This window comes from Rhincodon typus, chromosome 22 (assembly GCF_021869965.1).
Source record: "Rhincodon typus isolate 14 chromosome 22, sRhiTyp1.1, whole genome shotgun sequence".
NCBI lineage: Eukaryota > Metazoa > Chordata > Chondrichthyes > Orectolobiformes > Rhincodontidae > Rhincodon > Rhincodon typus.
The window spans coordinates 36,434,386-36,452,435 of NC_063353.1; the positions used below are offsets into that span (position 1 = coordinate 36,434,386).

The 18,050-nt window shown below is 38.0% G+C and overlaps 2 protein-coding genes across 7 annotated transcripts in view; one reads left to right on the top strand and one right to left on the bottom strand.

The window, feature by feature from the left end:
- The window catches only part of copg2 (COPI coat complex subunit gamma 2), a 59,687-nt gene that overhangs the window by 20,692 nt on the left and 20,945 nt on the right, over window positions 1-18,050 (top strand). For both annotated transcript variants that reach the window (XM_048610177.1, XM_020515590.2), the window contains exons 5-14: window positions 999-1,078; window positions 2,076-2,151; window positions 3,465-3,557; window positions 6,253-6,339; window positions 10,115-10,272; window positions 11,811-11,944; window positions 12,996-13,063; window positions 13,820-14,008; window positions 14,664-14,759; window positions 15,530-15,773. In XM_048610177.1, coding sequence (XP_048466134.1) covers window positions 999-1,078; window positions 2,076-2,151; window positions 3,465-3,557; window positions 6,253-6,339; window positions 10,115-10,272; window positions 11,811-11,944; window positions 12,996-13,063; window positions 13,820-14,008; window positions 14,664-14,759; window positions 15,530-15,773 — 1,225 coding nt within the window. The remainder of the gene's footprint in view (window positions 1-998; window positions 1,079-2,075; window positions 2,152-3,464; window positions 3,558-6,252; window positions 6,340-10,114; window positions 10,273-11,810; window positions 11,945-12,995; window positions 13,064-13,819; window positions 14,009-14,663; window positions 14,760-15,529; window positions 15,774-18,050) is intronic.
- Window positions 1-18,050, bottom strand: part of mest — a 75,456-nt gene that overhangs the window by 13,982 nt on the left and 43,424 nt on the right. For 3 of the 5 annotated variants that reach the window (XM_048610183.1, XM_048610180.1, XM_048610178.1), the window contains exon 12: window positions 16,769-16,904. The exons of 1 other annotated variant lie outside the window; for it this stretch is intronic. In XM_048610183.1, coding sequence (XP_048466140.1) covers window positions 16,784-16,904 — 121 coding nt within the window. In that variant the 3' untranslated portion in view covers window positions 16,769-16,783. Of the gene's footprint in view, window positions 1-10,252; window positions 11,137-16,768; window positions 16,905-18,050 lie in introns of those variants that run through there. One more of the 5 variants, XM_048610182.1, reaches the window with a different exon arrangement.

The window sequence follows — 18,050 nt, forward strand, 5'->3', positions numbered from 1 at the left end:
AAGCATCTTCCAACCCATAACATCCACCACCTAGAAGGGTAAGGGCAACAGATTATGGGAATACCACACCTGCAGGCTTCCCCTCCAAGCTTTACACCACCCTGACTTGGAACTATATCACCATTCCTTTACTACTGTTGGATCATAATCCCAGAACTTCTTTCCTTAATAGTACTGTGAATGTACCTACACCCAAGTGCTATAGTGGCTCAACAAGGCAGCTCACTACCACCTTCAACTGGGTAATTAGGGAAGAACAATGAATACTGACCAATCCAGCAACTCCCACATTCCATGAACATTTTTTAAAAATTACACCACGTTAAAGGGTACAGTTTTGACCTTGTTAAGTAAGATAAGATGCAGTTGCCTTATAGGGGATGCAAGAAATGTTAACTGGATGATAATGAGAGGACTGTCCTAGAAGGTGAAATTAAGTATACTGAGCCCATGTTCTCTAAAGTTTAGAAAACTGAAGGCAATCTTATTGGAACATATGAAATTCTTAGCATCTAGCCTGTCAAGTCTCCTTGCAGGCTGTTTCCCCTGAGCTAAAGAGTCTAGAATTGCAGGGCATAGTCTCAGAATAAGGGGATGCCCAGTTATATGTGAGATGAAGAGAAACACCTTTCCTCGGGTCTGTGAATTTTTTGGAATTCATGAGTCAAAGGACTGATGATGCTTTGTCAATAAATATTTTCTAGATCAAAATCAATGGGTATTTAGACAAAAGTGGAGCTGATGTAGAAATGCAGCCTTAGTACAAAATTATGGAACTGGTTCCAGGGCCTGTATTGCCTGCTCCTGATATTATTTTTTGTTCATAATTACTGTTTATTCTTTAATGCATTTATGTTCTTTCATCTGCTTAGATGTTCTTCAATAACTTGTCTAATGTTCCCGGAAATAGTATAATTCCTCTTTGTCACACTTTAAGTTGCTCATTATTTTCTGAGAGATTGTACACTTTTCTTTAAAAATAAATTATCCGTTTACAGCAAACTCTTAGAAGAATGTGTTACTTGACAATCAAAGAGATGGCGAACATATCAGAAGATGTAATAATTGTCACAAGCAGGTAAGAGTGAGAAAGTACAATTAGTCTTCGTAATTTTGTTTAATCTGCCATGATTTAAATATAAACGTTACAATGGGAGAAAAGAGAGTTTACTTCAGTTATGTTACTTCTTAGGACTCCATTTGAAGATCAGTGTGTTTTACAATGGGCTGCTTAATCATCTTTAGCACTTTGATATCTTCCAGTTGTCTGAAAGGTGCCAGAGCCATTATGCATTGTTTAGGTTTTGATGTGTAGGTGTGTAGCCAAATCCTTAGTGAAGTTTCTGAACCACACAGAATAACCTGGATTAATTTGCCAACAAAGTTGTGAGCAATTGGCTTTAAAAGCACTATGGGATACCTTTTGGAAGTATGTGTTACAGCTTATGGGGAAACTGCCTTGTTACCCTTGTACTTAGAGGATGACGATCTTCCATTTCTGGCTTTTACTTTGGCAAAGTACCAATTTTATCTCCAGCAATAAAAACTTAGATAATGTGTCTTTGGTATTATCATTTTTATTACTTTTCTTTATATTTCTAATCAACCTATTCAGAGAGATGTTATTACACACTTCTGGGAGCAGGTGCGACTTGAACCTGGACTTTGTGATCCAGACATAGGGGCACCATCGTTGCACCATAAGAGTCTCCATGTATATTTTGTTTACTTTTACTCTCTGTACTTGTAAAGATTTAAGGTATTGATGTAAAATTTAAAAAAATGAAGAAAGTAGTCAGTAGTGTGGAAAGTTTCTATTCCTCATAGTTTAGAACTTGTCTCAAATTAGAAACGAAGTCTATTATTGGTGCAGTCCTGGGGATAAATTTTATGATTTAGGATTGATAAGAGCAGATTATAGTTCAAAGTACCACCTTCCTGAAACTGGGTCTGCAGTGTTCAAAAAAAATTAAAACCCTACATTAGCTCATCAAATTATTCTAAAACTCTATTTGCCCACCAACCACATGACTTCCAGTTAATTAATATTATTTTCTGTTTGTTAATATGTCAAGTTTGACCAAGGACATGACCGGGAAGGATGATGTATACAGAGGTCCAGCTGTAAGGGCTCTCTGCCGCATTACAGATGTAAGTATGCACTCTGGAGAAAGAACAGGTTGTGCAACTGCTGCAGTGGAATATAATGAAGCCTCCATTTCTTCATTGTACATTTGAGAAATTCACGAGCAGATTTTGGCTATAATTTTATGTCAAAATGCAGGAAGTGAACTTGAAGCTAGGGCTAGTGGATGTGATTTAGAACAAAACTTAATCTATCTGTTTCTGATCATAGAACATAGAACATTACAGCGCAGTACAGGCCCTTCGGCCCTCGATGTTGCGCCGACCTGTGAAACCAATCTGAAGCCCATCTAACCTAAACTATTCCATTATCATCCATATGTTTATCCAATGACCATTTAAATGCCCTTAAAGTGGGCGAGTCTACTATTTTTGCAGGCAGGGCATTCCACGCCCTTACTACTCTCTGAGTAAAGAACCTACCTCTAACATCATATGAAAGTTCATGCTTCAATTTGGTGTACAAATGAAATTAAAGCAATATCACCAACTTCAAATTGGAATAAAGTTCAAAAGGAAGCGAATTGTATACCTGCAGGTTCACAAAAAAAGAGGTAGAAGGAATTTCAACTTGTATCTGATAAGTTGGTTAAGTGAAACTGGTGGTAACAGTACCATACTGTTTGCTTGGTTGCTTTTGGAATTTTCCAGAGTTTATTTTCAGAAATGGGCCCATGCGTTCGGTAAGAGATTGCCCGGCTGGGAGTTTTGGTGGCAAAACTCTTGTCCTCATTTGCAAATCTCTCGGTAGCTTGCACCTTTCTATCTCTGTCACCTCCTCCAATCCTACAACCCTCTCAGGTGTCTGTGCTCCTCTAATTCCAAACCTTTTGCGTAACACGTTTTAACTGCTTGATCAAATTCCCTCCCTAAACCTTGCCTTCTCTCTACCTCTCTTTCGTTCTCCATGTTGTGATCCTGTGAAGTGCCTCGGGTTGATTTGTTCTAGTTAAGGTGAATGTAAGTGCAAGGTGTTGGGGAGGAGGTTGTGTAAGCTGCATGTTATTATGATAGGACCTACCTGGTGTTTTCCTATTTTAGTTTTTATAAAACTTGTTTTGTACTTTTTTAATTAATTTCCCCCAATTAGTAAAGATACTGCTGAGCCAACAATTAAAGCACATCCCTGTTCTTTTCCTGGCGTGTGATCGATCAAGCTGAAGTCTGGAGCAGAGTTTCAACCCACAGGCAGCTAACTTGGGTGAAATCAACTGAGCTAAACAACAACTCTGCAGCACCTTCACTTCTCTAGCACAGGCAATGTTAGAAGTATGAGAATACACTGTATTTTAAGTTCCTTACTGTCATTTCCTTGGTAGATGACAATGCTGCAGGGAATTGAACGTTATATGAAGCAAGCTATTGTGGATAAGGTGGCAAGTGTTTCCAGCTCTGCGTTGGTTTCCTCTCTGGTAAGGATGTCTTAAATAATAATTTTTCATTCATTTGAAAAACACACCTTTTGATCGTTGTAAAATATAAATGATTTTAAGTTCAGTATTACCATTTACAGTTAAAATGCATTACCTAAAGGCCAAACCATTCACAATACTACTATTATTTTGAGATAGTAAGAACTGCCGATGCTGGAGCCAGAGATAACACAGCCAAAGATATATTTCCCTCCCCACCTCTATCTGCCTTTCGTAGGGACCGCTCTCTCCACGACTCCCTCGTCCACTCCACACTCCCCACTAGCCCCACCACCCTCGGCACCTTTCCCTGCAACTGCAGGAAGTGCTACACCTGTCCCTACACCTCCCCCCTCACCTCCATTCAAGGCACCAAATAAACCTTCCACATCAGCAGAGGTTCACCTGCACATCCGTCAATGTGGTCTGTTGCTTCCGCTGCTCCCAACGTGGCCTCCTCTACATCGGTGAGACCAAGCAGAGGCTCAGAGACTGCTTTTGTAGAGCACCTGCGCTCTGTTCGCGACAAACGTCAACACCTTCCAGTTGCGAACCATTTCAACACGCCCTCCCACTCCCACTCCCACTCCCTGGGTCACATATCCATCCTGGGCCTCCTCCAGTGTCACAATGACACCACCCGGAAACTGGAGGAGCAGCACCTCATATTCCGTCTTGGGAGCCTACAGCCCAATGGCCTAAATGTGGATTTTACCAGTTTCAAAATCTCCTCATCCCCGCCTCCTTGACCTGACACAACCTGTCCATCTTCTCCCACCAATTTACTCCTCCCATCTCAATGACCAATCCCCACCACTGCCTACTTGCACTCGCCTATCGCCATCCCACCTACCTTCCCCAGCCCCAGCCCTCTTCTCTCTTTATTTCTGAGCTCCCTTCCCCCTCACCCATTTCTGAAGAAGTGTCCTGACCCAGAATGTCAACTTTCCTGCTCCTCTGATGTTGCCTGGGCTACTATTATTTTGTTACCTGTGTGAATTTAAAGCTTGAATTATTTTTTTCCAAAAAGGGCGTGTTTTAAAGAAATATTCATAGAATCATAGAATCCCCACAGTGCAGAAACAGGGCATTCAGTCCACCAAGTCCACACCGACCCCCGAAGAACATCCCACCCAGATCCATCCCCCTTACCTATCCCTGTAACCCCACATTTCACACGGCTAATGCACCTAATCTGTATTTCCCTGAACACTGGCCATGCTAAATTGGCCAATCTACTTGCACATCTTTGGACTGTGAGGGAAAACCGGCACACCTGGCGGAAACCCACACATACATGGGGAGAAGGTGCAAACTCCACACAGACAGTCGCCCGAGGGTGAAATCGATCACTTTTCTCTGGCTGTGTGAGTCAGCAGTGCTGACCACTGAACCACCATGCCACCACCTAAGTATTAAACCTCCGTAATTTGTTCATATCAATGAAACTTACATAATTTGTTCATACCTATGGAAGAAAATTAAGGACAATTTTACTTTGATAATCCAGGATTTATAAGCAGATGTTAACTTTTAGAAACTCTACTTAGAAAGTAGCATCTAATTGACACAATATTTAAGTCACTAGTCAAAACAATAAATCTCAGTGGCAGTTCTAAAGAACTTTCTCAGGTTACAAACAACCCTGCTAGCTGAAAATCAAAACCATGTTTAAGATTCTTTCACTCTGAATGATATTTCTTATTACTGCTGGAGCAGGGACAATTTTAAACTAACAGCCAGTGCACTGTGAGATTTTTGACAAAATTTCCTTGCTTCTTTAACATGATAGTCATAGTTATAGGTGGAATCACATTGCTGAACCATTGTGTTTTTCACTCTCCTTTGCCTATTTCCTTCCTACTGTTTGGGTTTTTCCCACAGTTCCTCAAATGAAAAGTTGAATAGTTGATCTCAATCAGGCCTCTGCCAAAATTGCTTTTATTTTTAGACTACAAGTTGCAGATGAGCAGCCTGACTTGAATCTTCCTTTTCCTGAGGAAAATAATGCAGTCATAGCTCTCCATTTCTTAACAGCACACTTGAAAGGAGGAGTAACATATGTCCTCCCATTTTTGTGACATAAAACACCAATGCAATAACAAACTGTCTCATTATATGTCTCCAAATAAGTCTCTATAGGCTTTGGTAGGCAAAAGGTTCAGGTCTAGGCACAGAGCTTCTTCACTGGTACCTCATATTTCGCTCCCCTGGAAAATTGAGGCACAGTATTTGGGGAATTATTCTTCTGAAAATTGTAGATTTTGTTTTAGTGAATGTAATGTAAGATTTATTAATTGAGAAACTTGCACAACAAATCAACAATGTTTTGGAAATGCATTGCAACTAGACAAATATCTGGAAGTAAAAAATAGGCTTAACTGTTCATTTACAACTTTGAATTTGAACCACAATCAAGTCTGTTGTCTCTGCAATTAGAGAGATCTTATTTTCTCGTCAACTGCAAGTAGGCTTTCTGTTTGCCAAAGCAAAAATCAATGTTCATAAGCGAGATATATTGCAGCATTTTCCATTCTTATCTCCAGCATTCCCAAACTATCTTTTCATCTGTACAAAAATTTTGTTGGCTATTCACTAACAGTTTTTATTAACAAGTGACAAACCCACTATTAAAAATTATTATTTGGTGTGCAAGGGCATTTATTTATTTCCTATGGTTTTAAAAATTCTTTAGCATCTCTTATCTACAAGTTACGATGTGGTGAAACGTTGGGTGAATGAGGCTCAAGAGGCTGCTTCCAGTGATAATATCATGGTGCAGGTAAGCTGATGCAGTTTAGCAAAATGGAATGAGACTCTTTAAATAGCTTGGGCTTTAAATACATTCAGTTTGTACCTCCTTCAGCCTTTCTACAAAGCTCACAGGAAAGAATGAGTTATAATTGACAAGAATGTACTTGGTCTTCAGTTCAGCTCATTTGAGGCTGCAGGGAGGAAAAGGTACAGCAAGAAGCATCATTTCTAAACAGGAGTTCAATGTTTGAAATGGATAATTTTCCAATCCCTACCGTTTATCTTGTGGTCTTATTTTGTAGTTTAGGAGGAAGGAAAAGAAAGATTTTAAAAAAAAAAAATTGTGTCCCTTTATTATGTCCTTGGAGTGCCCCAAGATGCTTCACGTCAATAAATTACTTTTGAAGTGTAATCACTCCTATGTAGTCAAATCTGTTGCAAAGGATTGAAGATTAAATGTTGAATGTTAAATAAGTGGAAACTGGTTAAGAAACGATACAATCTCAAGTGAATACACATCAAATTTGAGTTACAGATAAATGCAAACCGAAATTTATTTTACAAGGTCAGAGGTAGAGATGTGAAAGCAATATAGAATAGGATTTTTGTTCTCATCTTTGTAATGGAGTCATATGAGCTGCCAAAACAATTTAAATTGTTTATGCAGTTCTAACATGAATACAAGTTGAAAGTTTGTGTGAACAAGAGATATCCTTACCCAAGCCAACAAATCTGGTGGGAGGGTATTCCTATCTATTAGAGATAAACTATTCATTTGGGTTGTGGAATCAAAAAATTTGGTTGAAATAAAAATAGTTTGCATTTCTATTTGAATCATGACTAAATATGCATGCTTGCATGCTTTCATGCTGTCTTTCACTTTGTGTGAAAGAAGATTCATTTGTTTAATTTATCTGAGATTTTCTTAGATGGCATTTTTAGCTTTTTTTTTTGGAGTAGTTTGCAGCTAATGAGTGAAGGTGGCAAATGGAGGAGAATGTTATTCAGGCCAGCACTTCAAGTGGAGTAAATACTAACACAAAATGCAGGTAGGGTGTCAAGCTCAGTTTGGAATTTGTAAATGAAAAAATGCTGGAAGACTTTCCTGGAAGCTGGAAGATTGAAACTGAAGGAAGAAATCTACTAGTCCTGACAGAAGTTTATGATAGAAAGGAGTCAGCAGAATTAGCCTTGAAGACATTTGGGTATCTGCCAGCAGTCAGGACGAGCTTAGATGTGTTCTTTAGGAAAAGTTGGAAAGTTAATGGAAGGATCCCTACAGAAAGCAAGAAAAAATAGTGTGAATTCCAGAGGGCTAAGACATACCTTTGGACTGTCCCAAAAAAGCTGAATGAATTTTCAATATCCAAATGAACTCTTAGGGTTGATACAGGGAATAAAAAAGCAGAACTGATTTACAGCATATGTCTTTATAAACTATATTATTAAGTTAGTTTTGAATTCGGTGTTTGCTTTCCCTTCATATAAAGCAAAGTTTTTTTTGTTTTAAAAACATGAAGTCTTCTGTCATAGTTCTTTTAATTCATCACTGGGTATTCAGATTCATACAAATATATGAACTGTGAGCAGAAGTAGACCATTCAACCTCTCAAACCTGTTCCACCATTCCTTAAGTTCAAAATTCTTGTCTTAAACCCAATCTTCTCCCTTTCAAACTGGATGTAAAATTCAATCATACTGGTATTACTGCTGACTAGAGATTCTCTTACTTTGAAGACAATCATTAATCCTGTTTCATTACACAATACCAAGTCTAATATAAAAACCGAAAGAACTGCAGATGCTGTAAATCAGATGAAAAAAACAGAAGTTTCTGGAAAAGCTCAGCAGGTCTGGCAGCATCTGTGAAGAAAAATCGAAGTTAACGTTTTGGGTCCAGTAATCCTTCCTCAGAATCTCTAATATATCCTGCTGTCTGATTCCAGAACATGCTGTTCTAAGAAATAGTCTCTAAAGGTTACCATTGCGAACCTTATTTTAAATTTATATGCAGATTAAAGTCATCCATGATTATTGACCTGTCTTTATAACAGGCAGTCGCTACTATATACTTCATCTTACATTGCCGCTACTGTTAGGGAACTTGTAGACTATCAGCACTAGTGACTTCTTTCCACTACTATTCCTCATCTTCATCCAGTCCTGAGTATATATGTATATGTATGTGTGTGTGTATATATATAGATTCAAATCTCCCGAATCACATGTGGTCAGCATTTTTTTTTTTTGGGGGGGTTGGGGGGGTGCACATTTTAATTTTTCTCTTCGTCTTCATCAAGCTGCTATCCCCACTCTTGTACTCTTTATAAAGCTGCGCTCCATGTGCACTGTTGTGATGTTTCAGATAAAGTGGCTGTTCCTCTCTTGCTGAATCTGTTTCACAATAATACTGAACTGCTGCTCAGTGAATTTTTTACATCTGCCTGGACAGGTTAATGACACCTTAATTTAATATCTCCGAAAATGGATGTCACCTACAATGTGGCACTCCCTCGTTACTGAAGTGTTGGTCTAAACTTTGTGCTGAATTGTATGGGTTCAGTGTCAGAGGTGTAGGTGGCTCAGTGATTAGTACTGCTGCCTTGCAGTGCCAGGTACCGGGATTCAGTTCCAGGCTTTGGTGACTGTGTGGAGTTTCCACGTTCTCCCCGTGTCTGCATGGGTTTCTACTAGATGCTGCGGTTTCCTCCCACAGTCCAAAGACGTATAGGAGAGGAGGATTGGCCATTCCAAATTGCCCGTAGTGACCAGGGATGTGCATGCTATGTGGATTAGCCATGGTAAATATGAGGTTATGGGGATAGGGTGAGGAGACTTGGTCTGGGTGGGATGCTTTTTGGTGCAGACTTGATTGGCAAAATGGCCTCTTCCTGCAAGAGATTCTATGAATACGAAATGCAATTTTACCGAGTTAGCACATTATTTTGGCTGTCCGCAACCTGCTGTAGCCACTCATTATGACACTAAAGTGGATCAAAAGCAAAATGGCATAGATTTAAAGTGATTGATAAAGAAGCAAAAGTGATATGAGAGAAAGATTCCCAGAGTAGGTAAGGCGTGGAATACACCTCTTGAGTGTGTGATAGATGCACATAGGAGATGGGTTACAGAGAGAAGACTGAAGCATTGCATTAAGTAAAATGCTCATTTAGAGATTCATTGTATACACAGTGGGGTAAATGGCTATCATCTGAACTGTAATAATTGTGATTTTATAATGGTATCATATTAACTTCAAAGAAAGTATTGCCTGCAGATGGTTTCTGGTAAAAGTAAAGCAAGATATGTTGATAGATGACAGTAAGGATTTTGATATCTTTCCATGTCATTATTAAGGACTAGATGGTGGAACTTGATGAATATTTGATAGAAACCCTTCAGTAGAGTGAATAATAGACTTAATCTCCATTAATTATTTTTGGAACCTGTACTGTGATAGTAATATTACCATTGTCCTTCCAAATTTATCTTACTTTCTTGTATCCCAATGTGTCCTCCTATTTTGAAATGAAGGTTTATTGCTCAAATTCATTTTTACTTTATTTTTGCTGGAGCACAAATAGTAGAAGTTCTTCACAATACAGACATGCCTTGTTCCTAAAAACTTTTAGCTTTTAAAGCCTATGGCACTGTACTCCAGCAGATTTTCTAAGGAAGTAGAAAGCAAACAGAGGAGTCATTGAGGAAGAATAATACACTGATCTGTTGGGGGTATTGATGTTTTTATTATCTTTGCTTTGCTTGCTAATGTCTCCATGTCATTCTTCCATGCTCTATTTCAGTATCACGCTTTAGGCCTGTTGTATTACATACGTAAGACTGACCGGTTAGCCGTTACAAAGATGGTAAATAAATTCACAAAGTGTGGTCTGAAATCCCCATTTGCCTATTGCATGCTGATCCGGATTGCAAGTAAACTCTTGGAAGAAGAAGAGGGAGGGTAAGTTACTCCTTTTATTGTTTTCATATTTGACATCCCCAACTTTGTTGTCTAACAGGTCAACTTGACCATTCTGGGAATCCAAGCAATTTCACAAATTGTATATCTAAAATGCTAAGTTATATGGTCAGACGTTTTGGTTAGATTTGTTGGTGCTCAGTCTCATTCAGGTTGCAGTCTTGTTTCCATGTCTGTCTAAGTCTATCTGGAAAAATTTTGAGAACACGATTGTTGCTGTTGTAGATTTTACTGAAATGGTACACTTAGACATAAAGTGATTTTAGGCTTGGGCTTTCTTACTCACTTAAAATGAGAAAGGACACTAGAATCACAAAATCATAGAATGGTTTCAACACAGAAGGAGGCATTTCATCCTGTTATCTCTGGACAGATCCTCTGTAAGAGGAACTCAGTTAGTACACTTTCCCACCTTTTCTCTCAGACCTGCATCTTTTTTTCCCTCTTGAAGTAACAATCCAATTCTGTTTTGAAAGCCACGATTGAATGTGCCCCCACCACATTTTCCAACTACCAGCTGCGTTAAAATAATATTTTTCTTATGTGCCATTGTTTTTAGTTTGTTCAACATCTTTTTTCTTCTACTTTATTTCGTACTGAAAACATTGTTTTTGTTAATTTTCTACTTTTCCTCAGCTCTTGGGATGCTGCCCCATGACTGGCGAGAGCTATTACGTAAGGTGAAAGAATGATCCTTCTGTTTATATTTTTAAATTTCACTTCTTTCCAAGAAAGAGTTGATCTCAGCCTGCTTCCTTTTTTTTCCTGCTGGAATGCTGAGATCAGAAAACTGTAAATAGTCTCCTTTACCGTGCACATCAGAAGATCTTAACTGTTAGTTGAACTCTGAAGAAAAAAGAAATGGGGAGCCATGAGAACAAAACCTGATTTATAGCTCAGTTCTTTAAATATGCATGGTAATTTTCAACTTTGCTTTTATGTTGTGAGCTTTTCCCAACAGGACTGTTTGTTATAAATTCAGACATGTGCTGCACATCATGTTCCAGCCATAATAATTGAAAACTATGATATGTTTGCCTTTATATTTTTGATACAAGCATTCAGAGGCTGAAGTTCCCACAGTCAGGCAAACTTAGAAAATTACTCTTTGTTGCTTTCAGAAGTTTGGAGTTTGAAAGCTGTCTGTATATTACAATGTCAACATCTTATAAGATGGTCCATTGTAATTTGTGTGCTTAACCTGCAAAGTATTGTCACAGTGACAACAGATGTGCAAATTCGAAAGTGCATGACCAAATTGACAAATGGTACTTGCTAACCAGAAAAATAAATCTAAATAAAGTTCTGTCCATAAACCATTATACAGTTTATGTAAAGTAAAAATTAACACAAGGCATGAATTTCAATCCGGATTCAGGTGATGGTTATAACTGCCCAATTCTTGTACTTATTGATGTTGTTTGACCTCCTCGATTAGTTTATTACATTTCAGTCATTCTCAGGGCTGCATATTTCCTCAAATCCATTCATACTGACCCTGGAATCTTGTAACCTAACAGGCAGGACTGTCCCTTATTTGATTTCATTGAAAGCTGCTTACGTAATAAACATGAAATGGTTGTCTATGAGGCAGCATCAGCCATCGTCCATCTACCTAACTGCACTGCTAGGGAGCTGGCACCAGCTGTCTCAGGTAAATACTTTTAAACTGATAACAAGGCAAGTATGATACAACTTAGTGTTAGATGCAGGGCTGCAATACAAAATAGCCCGTTAATGATGCCTGGTGCATTACTCATCCTCCTGAAAAGTTCTTTAAAAAATGAGAGATGTATTTGAAAACTGTGGTTCCCTTGATTGATTAATTGTGTAAATACAGAGTTTAGTACTCAAGCATAGTTAAGATTAACTGACATTGACTGTGGGAATTCTACAGTTAGTTTTCATGTTGGTGGACGTGGGAGAGGAAGAAAATCATCAGAAACATTACTTCATCGGACTCTTGAGTATCTTTGTAGCAATGACTTAAGCAATGTTATGATAGAAAAGAAAGGAATTGGCTATACTTCCCACTGTTCATTATTTGGTCTCTGTACAAGGCTGTAATTTTGGAATAAGAACTGGATCTGACTTATTTTTGAAATCCACAATGACTGACACCCTATTTAATTTTCATTGTTAAAGTTCACGTGAAGACTGGCTTGTGTTCGAAGGGCTAATGCTAGTCACAGCTGTACCCTAGACTTCTTTAGAGGTGGAGATAAAAGTTTGGGTGCCCGAGCCCAGTCTTTGGATTATTGGCATGTGATCTTGGGATCACGTTGGTCATGGTAGAATAGCATTAGACTAATGAAGCAGCATGCTTGCTCTGTTGCGTTTGGAGTGTGACAAATCGGAGTTTTCTGGTTTTGGAAATGGTCTCTGTGATGAATTGCCTCCTTCAAGAAAGTGAATATTTTTACTACTGACCATGATAGTATATAATTCTTCAGAAGGATGGTATAGTTGTCTCAAATAAATGCAAAGAATACTGGAGAAGCTCAGCAGGTGTGACCTGCTGAGTTTTTCCAGCATTCTGTGTTTAAAATTTCCAGCAACTGCAGTATTTTGCTTTTAGTTAGCTCAAATATTATTTTTTAAGCTTATTTAGTTTTAAATTGATAATCTTTGCTGCTGTTGAATTTTGCCTTATTAATTCTTCCTATATGGTAAAATTGAGTGAACTTATTTTGTTTTTCAAACAGTTCTGCAGCTTTTCTGTAGTTCTTCCAAACCGGCTCTGAGATTTGCTGCTGTTAGAACTCTCAACAAAGTAAGCTCAGTTTGTTGCTTTTTCACTATGTAAGTAATGTTTGTGAATTTTAAAAATGTATTAGATCACTGAATCATTCGTCGCACAGGGTCTTTGGTTTTTTTTAGTATAGCTGTCATTGTTATATTAAATATTTCTGTCCTTTATTTGGCATGCCTAGAAAAGTCACAAAATTATTACACTGAGAACCTTATATAGGTAGAGTTTTGCTTTTTCTGAAAGGAATGCATATTCCCTCTTCTGAAAGGATGCTTTAGTCCTAAGAGCTCAGATGTAGCTTGAAGGTTGCTTGGGGGTCCAACACTGTGCGTTGTATTGTTACATTTGAATTAATTGATATTTGAACAGCTTACCACTAGAGCAGTTGTGAAACTCCATCTGCTTGACCAGCTAGGATTATGTCTACAACTGTGGTGTCTTGGTTACAGGGTTATTTGGAGCCTCTGAATGCATTTCAGCCTCCTTTTAATAGGCCTGCCGTGCAATATTTGATGAGCTAGAGAGGCTGGTCAGTTATCCACAATGCCATGCAGTACTGTAGACCTATCTGTTTAATTGCGGAGTTACTGAAGATTTTACAGGCTGTTGACTTGGTTCTGAACTTCCATTGCCAGGTGTGTTATCTTGAAGCCACCTGGATGCCACAGAACCTCCTAGATACTTCAGTGAAAAACTGGGTTTAGTAGCAAGTCTACATAGCCAGTAAATGAATTGATTGAAACATGAACTTCTATATCTGTTTTTGTTTCCTGGAAGGTTGCGATGAAGCACCCATCTGCTGTGACTGCTTGTAACTTGGACCTAGAGAACCTGATCACAGACTCGAACCGCAGCATTGCGACACTGGCCATCACTACGTTGCTTAAAACTGGCAGCGAGAGTAGTGTAGATCGGCTTATGAAGCAGATCTCAACTTTCGTGTCTGAAATATCTGATGAGTTTAAGGTAAAACATTCTGGAAAATCCTCCAGCTGTGGGTCTAGAGAATAGTCCAGTCTAATGAATGGGACTGTGCACTCTTAGATTTTATTAGTTTTTTTAAACTGTTCAGGAACTGTTCAGTTTTTGTTTTATTTTAGAATCATTTTATAATGAAAGTTTTAGAGAAAAACGTTGACCTTAAAATTGTATTTATGGGATACTAAGCTATGAATATTTAGCACATTTGTCTAAGTTTAGCCAAAAACGTTAATCCATTATTTAATTAGGTGAACAACTCCACTAATTTGGAGCAACCATTTTCAGTGAAATGGGTTGAGATACTAACAATTTTGCTTCAGGGACAGATAATGGCACCGTAGCAGGATTACATGTGTTCTTGCAGAGCTTTAGCAGCCTAATTGCTTCATTTATACTGCTATATTTTTAAAAATGAATATTTAAAGAGAGTCTGGTGCTGGACAGAAACAACAAACTTTTCTCTTGCAAGAGCTGACCTAATTCATGATTTGTATTTGTTATTAAGTGTCAATTGCAATGACATTAGATAAACATCCAGAACAAAGTAATTAATACAGAAAGTTTTGTAAAATGAAGAGATTAAATAGATTGCTTGTCACAGAGTACTCATCTCCACTGCATTTATAAAATTGCTATTTAGGTCGTTGTAGTGGAAGCAATCAGTGCGCTTTGCCAGAAATATCCTCGTAAGCACAGTGTTATGATGAATTTCCTCTCTAACATGCTGAGGGATGAGGTGAGCCATAATCCTGCCATTGTACCTTTTACTGAACATAATTTGTAGTTCTGCAAATGGTTGTTGCACATGAACGTATGAATTAGGAGCCTTTAATTTGATTCCTTTGTTCTATCAAGAGTAAATCTAATTCCACCCTAAAAATACTCAATGACCCTGCCTGCACTGCTCTGTGGGAAAAATGATGTGGAGGTGCCACTGTTGGACTGGGGTGGATAAGGTCAGAAGTCATAATGACACCAGATTATAGTTCAACACATTTATTTGAAATCACAAGCTTTCGGAACAGTGCTCGTTTGTCAAATGAAGTCACTTCACCTGGCTATAACTTGGTGTCCTGTGACTCCTGACTCTCTGGGAAAGAGAGATCTGAAGGCTAATCGCCCTTGGAGAGATCAAGAGGAGGCAATGGCAATGTGGTATTATCATTGGACGTTAATCCAGAGACCCAGGTTTGAATGTGACTGCAAATCCACAGTAATGTGGTTGACTTTTAAATGCCCTCTGGGATGGGCAATAAATGCTGGCCTAGCCATCGATGCCCTCATCCTGCAAATGAATAAAAAGTTCTCCTCATCTCTGTTTTAAAATGGGTGACCCCTTATTTTAAACCTGTGCCCCCAAGTTATGTTTCTCTCCACATTCCCCTATTCTGTAATTGGGTTGGGAATCATTAAATTTAACTTAGCTAAAAGATAAAATTGATTGTTCTACGTTATTGTTGTATGAAATTAAGTTTTACTTATTGCATTGTGCATTTGTTTGCCTAGGGTGGGTTTGAATACAAACGTGCTATCGTTGATTGTATTATTAACATCATTGAGGAGAATCCAGAGAGTAAAGAAACTGGTCTGGCCCATTTGTGTGAGTTTATTGAAGACTGTGAGCACACTGTTTTGGCCACTCGTATACTCCATCTGTTGGGTAGAGAAGCACCCAAGACCCCAGTTCCATCCAAGTACATTCGCTTCATATTCAACAGAGTGGTATTGGAAAATGAGGCAGTGAGAGCTGGTATGTGTGATCTAATGCAAAGTAATATTTCAAGCTGCCCATTCAGTTTTCTGCTGTTACAGTTTGTGTAATTAGAGATGAGAACATTTGTTACATTCCTTTTCTTATATTTTTTTTAATGATAAGCAGATCATATTTTGTGTCTTGTTGCCCTCTCCATATCTAACTATGTAACCTAAAGATTAACAACACTTCAAGAGAAACAGGAGTTAGTGAGCCTCTACATCTGTCCATTCCTTGCTCAAGTAGGCCAAGTGTAGAACATAAAATGCAAAAGGGAGCAGAGGTGTAACACATTATGACCCTTTAATCTATTTTATGAATACATGTAAGCACATATAAATTAGGAGCAAGAGTAGGCCATTCAGCTTCAAGAACCTAGTCATTTCATAAGCGCATGGTTGCTCTAAATGTGGCTTGAATTCCATATTCCCACCTACCCCGATAAACTCTGAATCCCTTGTTAATCGGGAATCTATCTATCTCTGCCTTAAAAATATTCAATAATTCTGCCTCCCCTGTTTTCTGCTCATCTTGGTCTAAAATGGAAGACCACTTATTTTTTAAAATGTATCCTGTAAGTTTTCTTTCGATTATGCCATCTCCACTTTCTGCTGACTATTCAACTAGTTGATAAATGCTGCTCAACTCATTTACAATCTGAAGCAGATGGATGATTCCAACAAAGCTTTCTGCTGTCTGAAGCTTCTCTGTATATTCTGAACATAATTCAGGATACAGGTGTCCTTGGTAAACTATTAATTCAGGAATGGTGTGTTTGAATCATTGAATGGTTACAACGGAAGGAGACTGGTCTATAATGTCCAAGTAACCTGTATGCCTCTGTCTAAATTTTTTAAAACCTTTGATCTGTATAGCCTTGCTTACTATGATCTGCCTGTACTACTAGTAAACAAAGCTTTTCACTGTACTCAGGTACACATGATAGTAAATCAATCAATCAATGTTGACTCGTCTCATTTTCCCTGTGGTCTTGCAAAACTTTGTCTTCAAATAATAATTGAATTTTTTTTGAAAGCCATAATTGAACTGTTTCCACCGTACTGTAAGGAGTTGTCTAGTGACACAGAATTTCCTTGGTGCACAACTGTACTCGTCAGCAAGTGATTCCTGACAATGGGAAAAAGTGTTTTCAGCATCATTACCACTCGCTGGGCAAAAATTATCCTTCTAATGATGAAGAGGAACCCCCCCCCCCCCCGCCTAAATTTTCAACAAATTGGCATGTATTACTCTCAAAAGAATATGTAGAAGAAACTAAACGTTAAATTTAGAGCATAACATAATTTGATTAAAATCTACCATTTAGATCACATATCCCTACTTAGAGGATGTGTTCATAAAAAATTATTTACATTTAAATAAGTCCTCACTTAAAGTTTAGTTGCATTCCTGAAAAATTTAAGTGAATCAAATTTTCCCACTTAAAACCAATCTAAATGTTAGTAGTTTAAATCCTGAAGTTTCTTTCTCATCGGAAAAAAAAATCATTAAAACATTATATTCAGGTAATTTGAAATCTTCACATCACTAATTTCTTATACAGTAAACATTTTATTAACCGGCACCAATGGGATCAGGAATGTACTGGTTGATCAAATAGTCCGGATATTTAAGAGGTCCGCATAATCAATGTAAAAACATACGCTAAGTAATAGAAACATAATGCGAGGGTGTACATGTCACTGTTATTCTTTATTTACAGCATAAATCACTTAAAAATAATGCAGCTTTGCCTTATGTAAAACTTACTGGCAGAGAGCCTTCTCACTCATACCCTCAAGCAACATTGTGGCAGGTCACAGTATTTCAGGAGAAATTAACTTGAAATTGAATCACCTGTTGATATTTCATGTGGCTATTCAATTGAACAACAAGTATATTTATGTTGAGGTAAATAAATAAAAGACTATAATAATTGGACAGAATATTACAGTAAACTTTAGTACTTTACATATATAATTTTTGCTGGTTTATCAAGAGTGCTGCTTCATAGAGTGTAGGTTAAAATGAAGTTTGCTGTACTGGTAAATTAAATAGCTTTTAAAATAAAATGAATTTTTATATAAAGAATAAATATACTAATCTTCTTCCTATCTCTTGAATCCCACCAATCCTGCTCAAGGCCAATCCTACTTCCTGAATCTCCCACAAGCCACTCATTCCACTCCTTGACCCAGCTCCCTTTGACCATAGTAAGGTGTGGAGCTGGTAAACAAAGCAGGCCAGGCAGCATCAGAGGTATGGCGAGGTGAT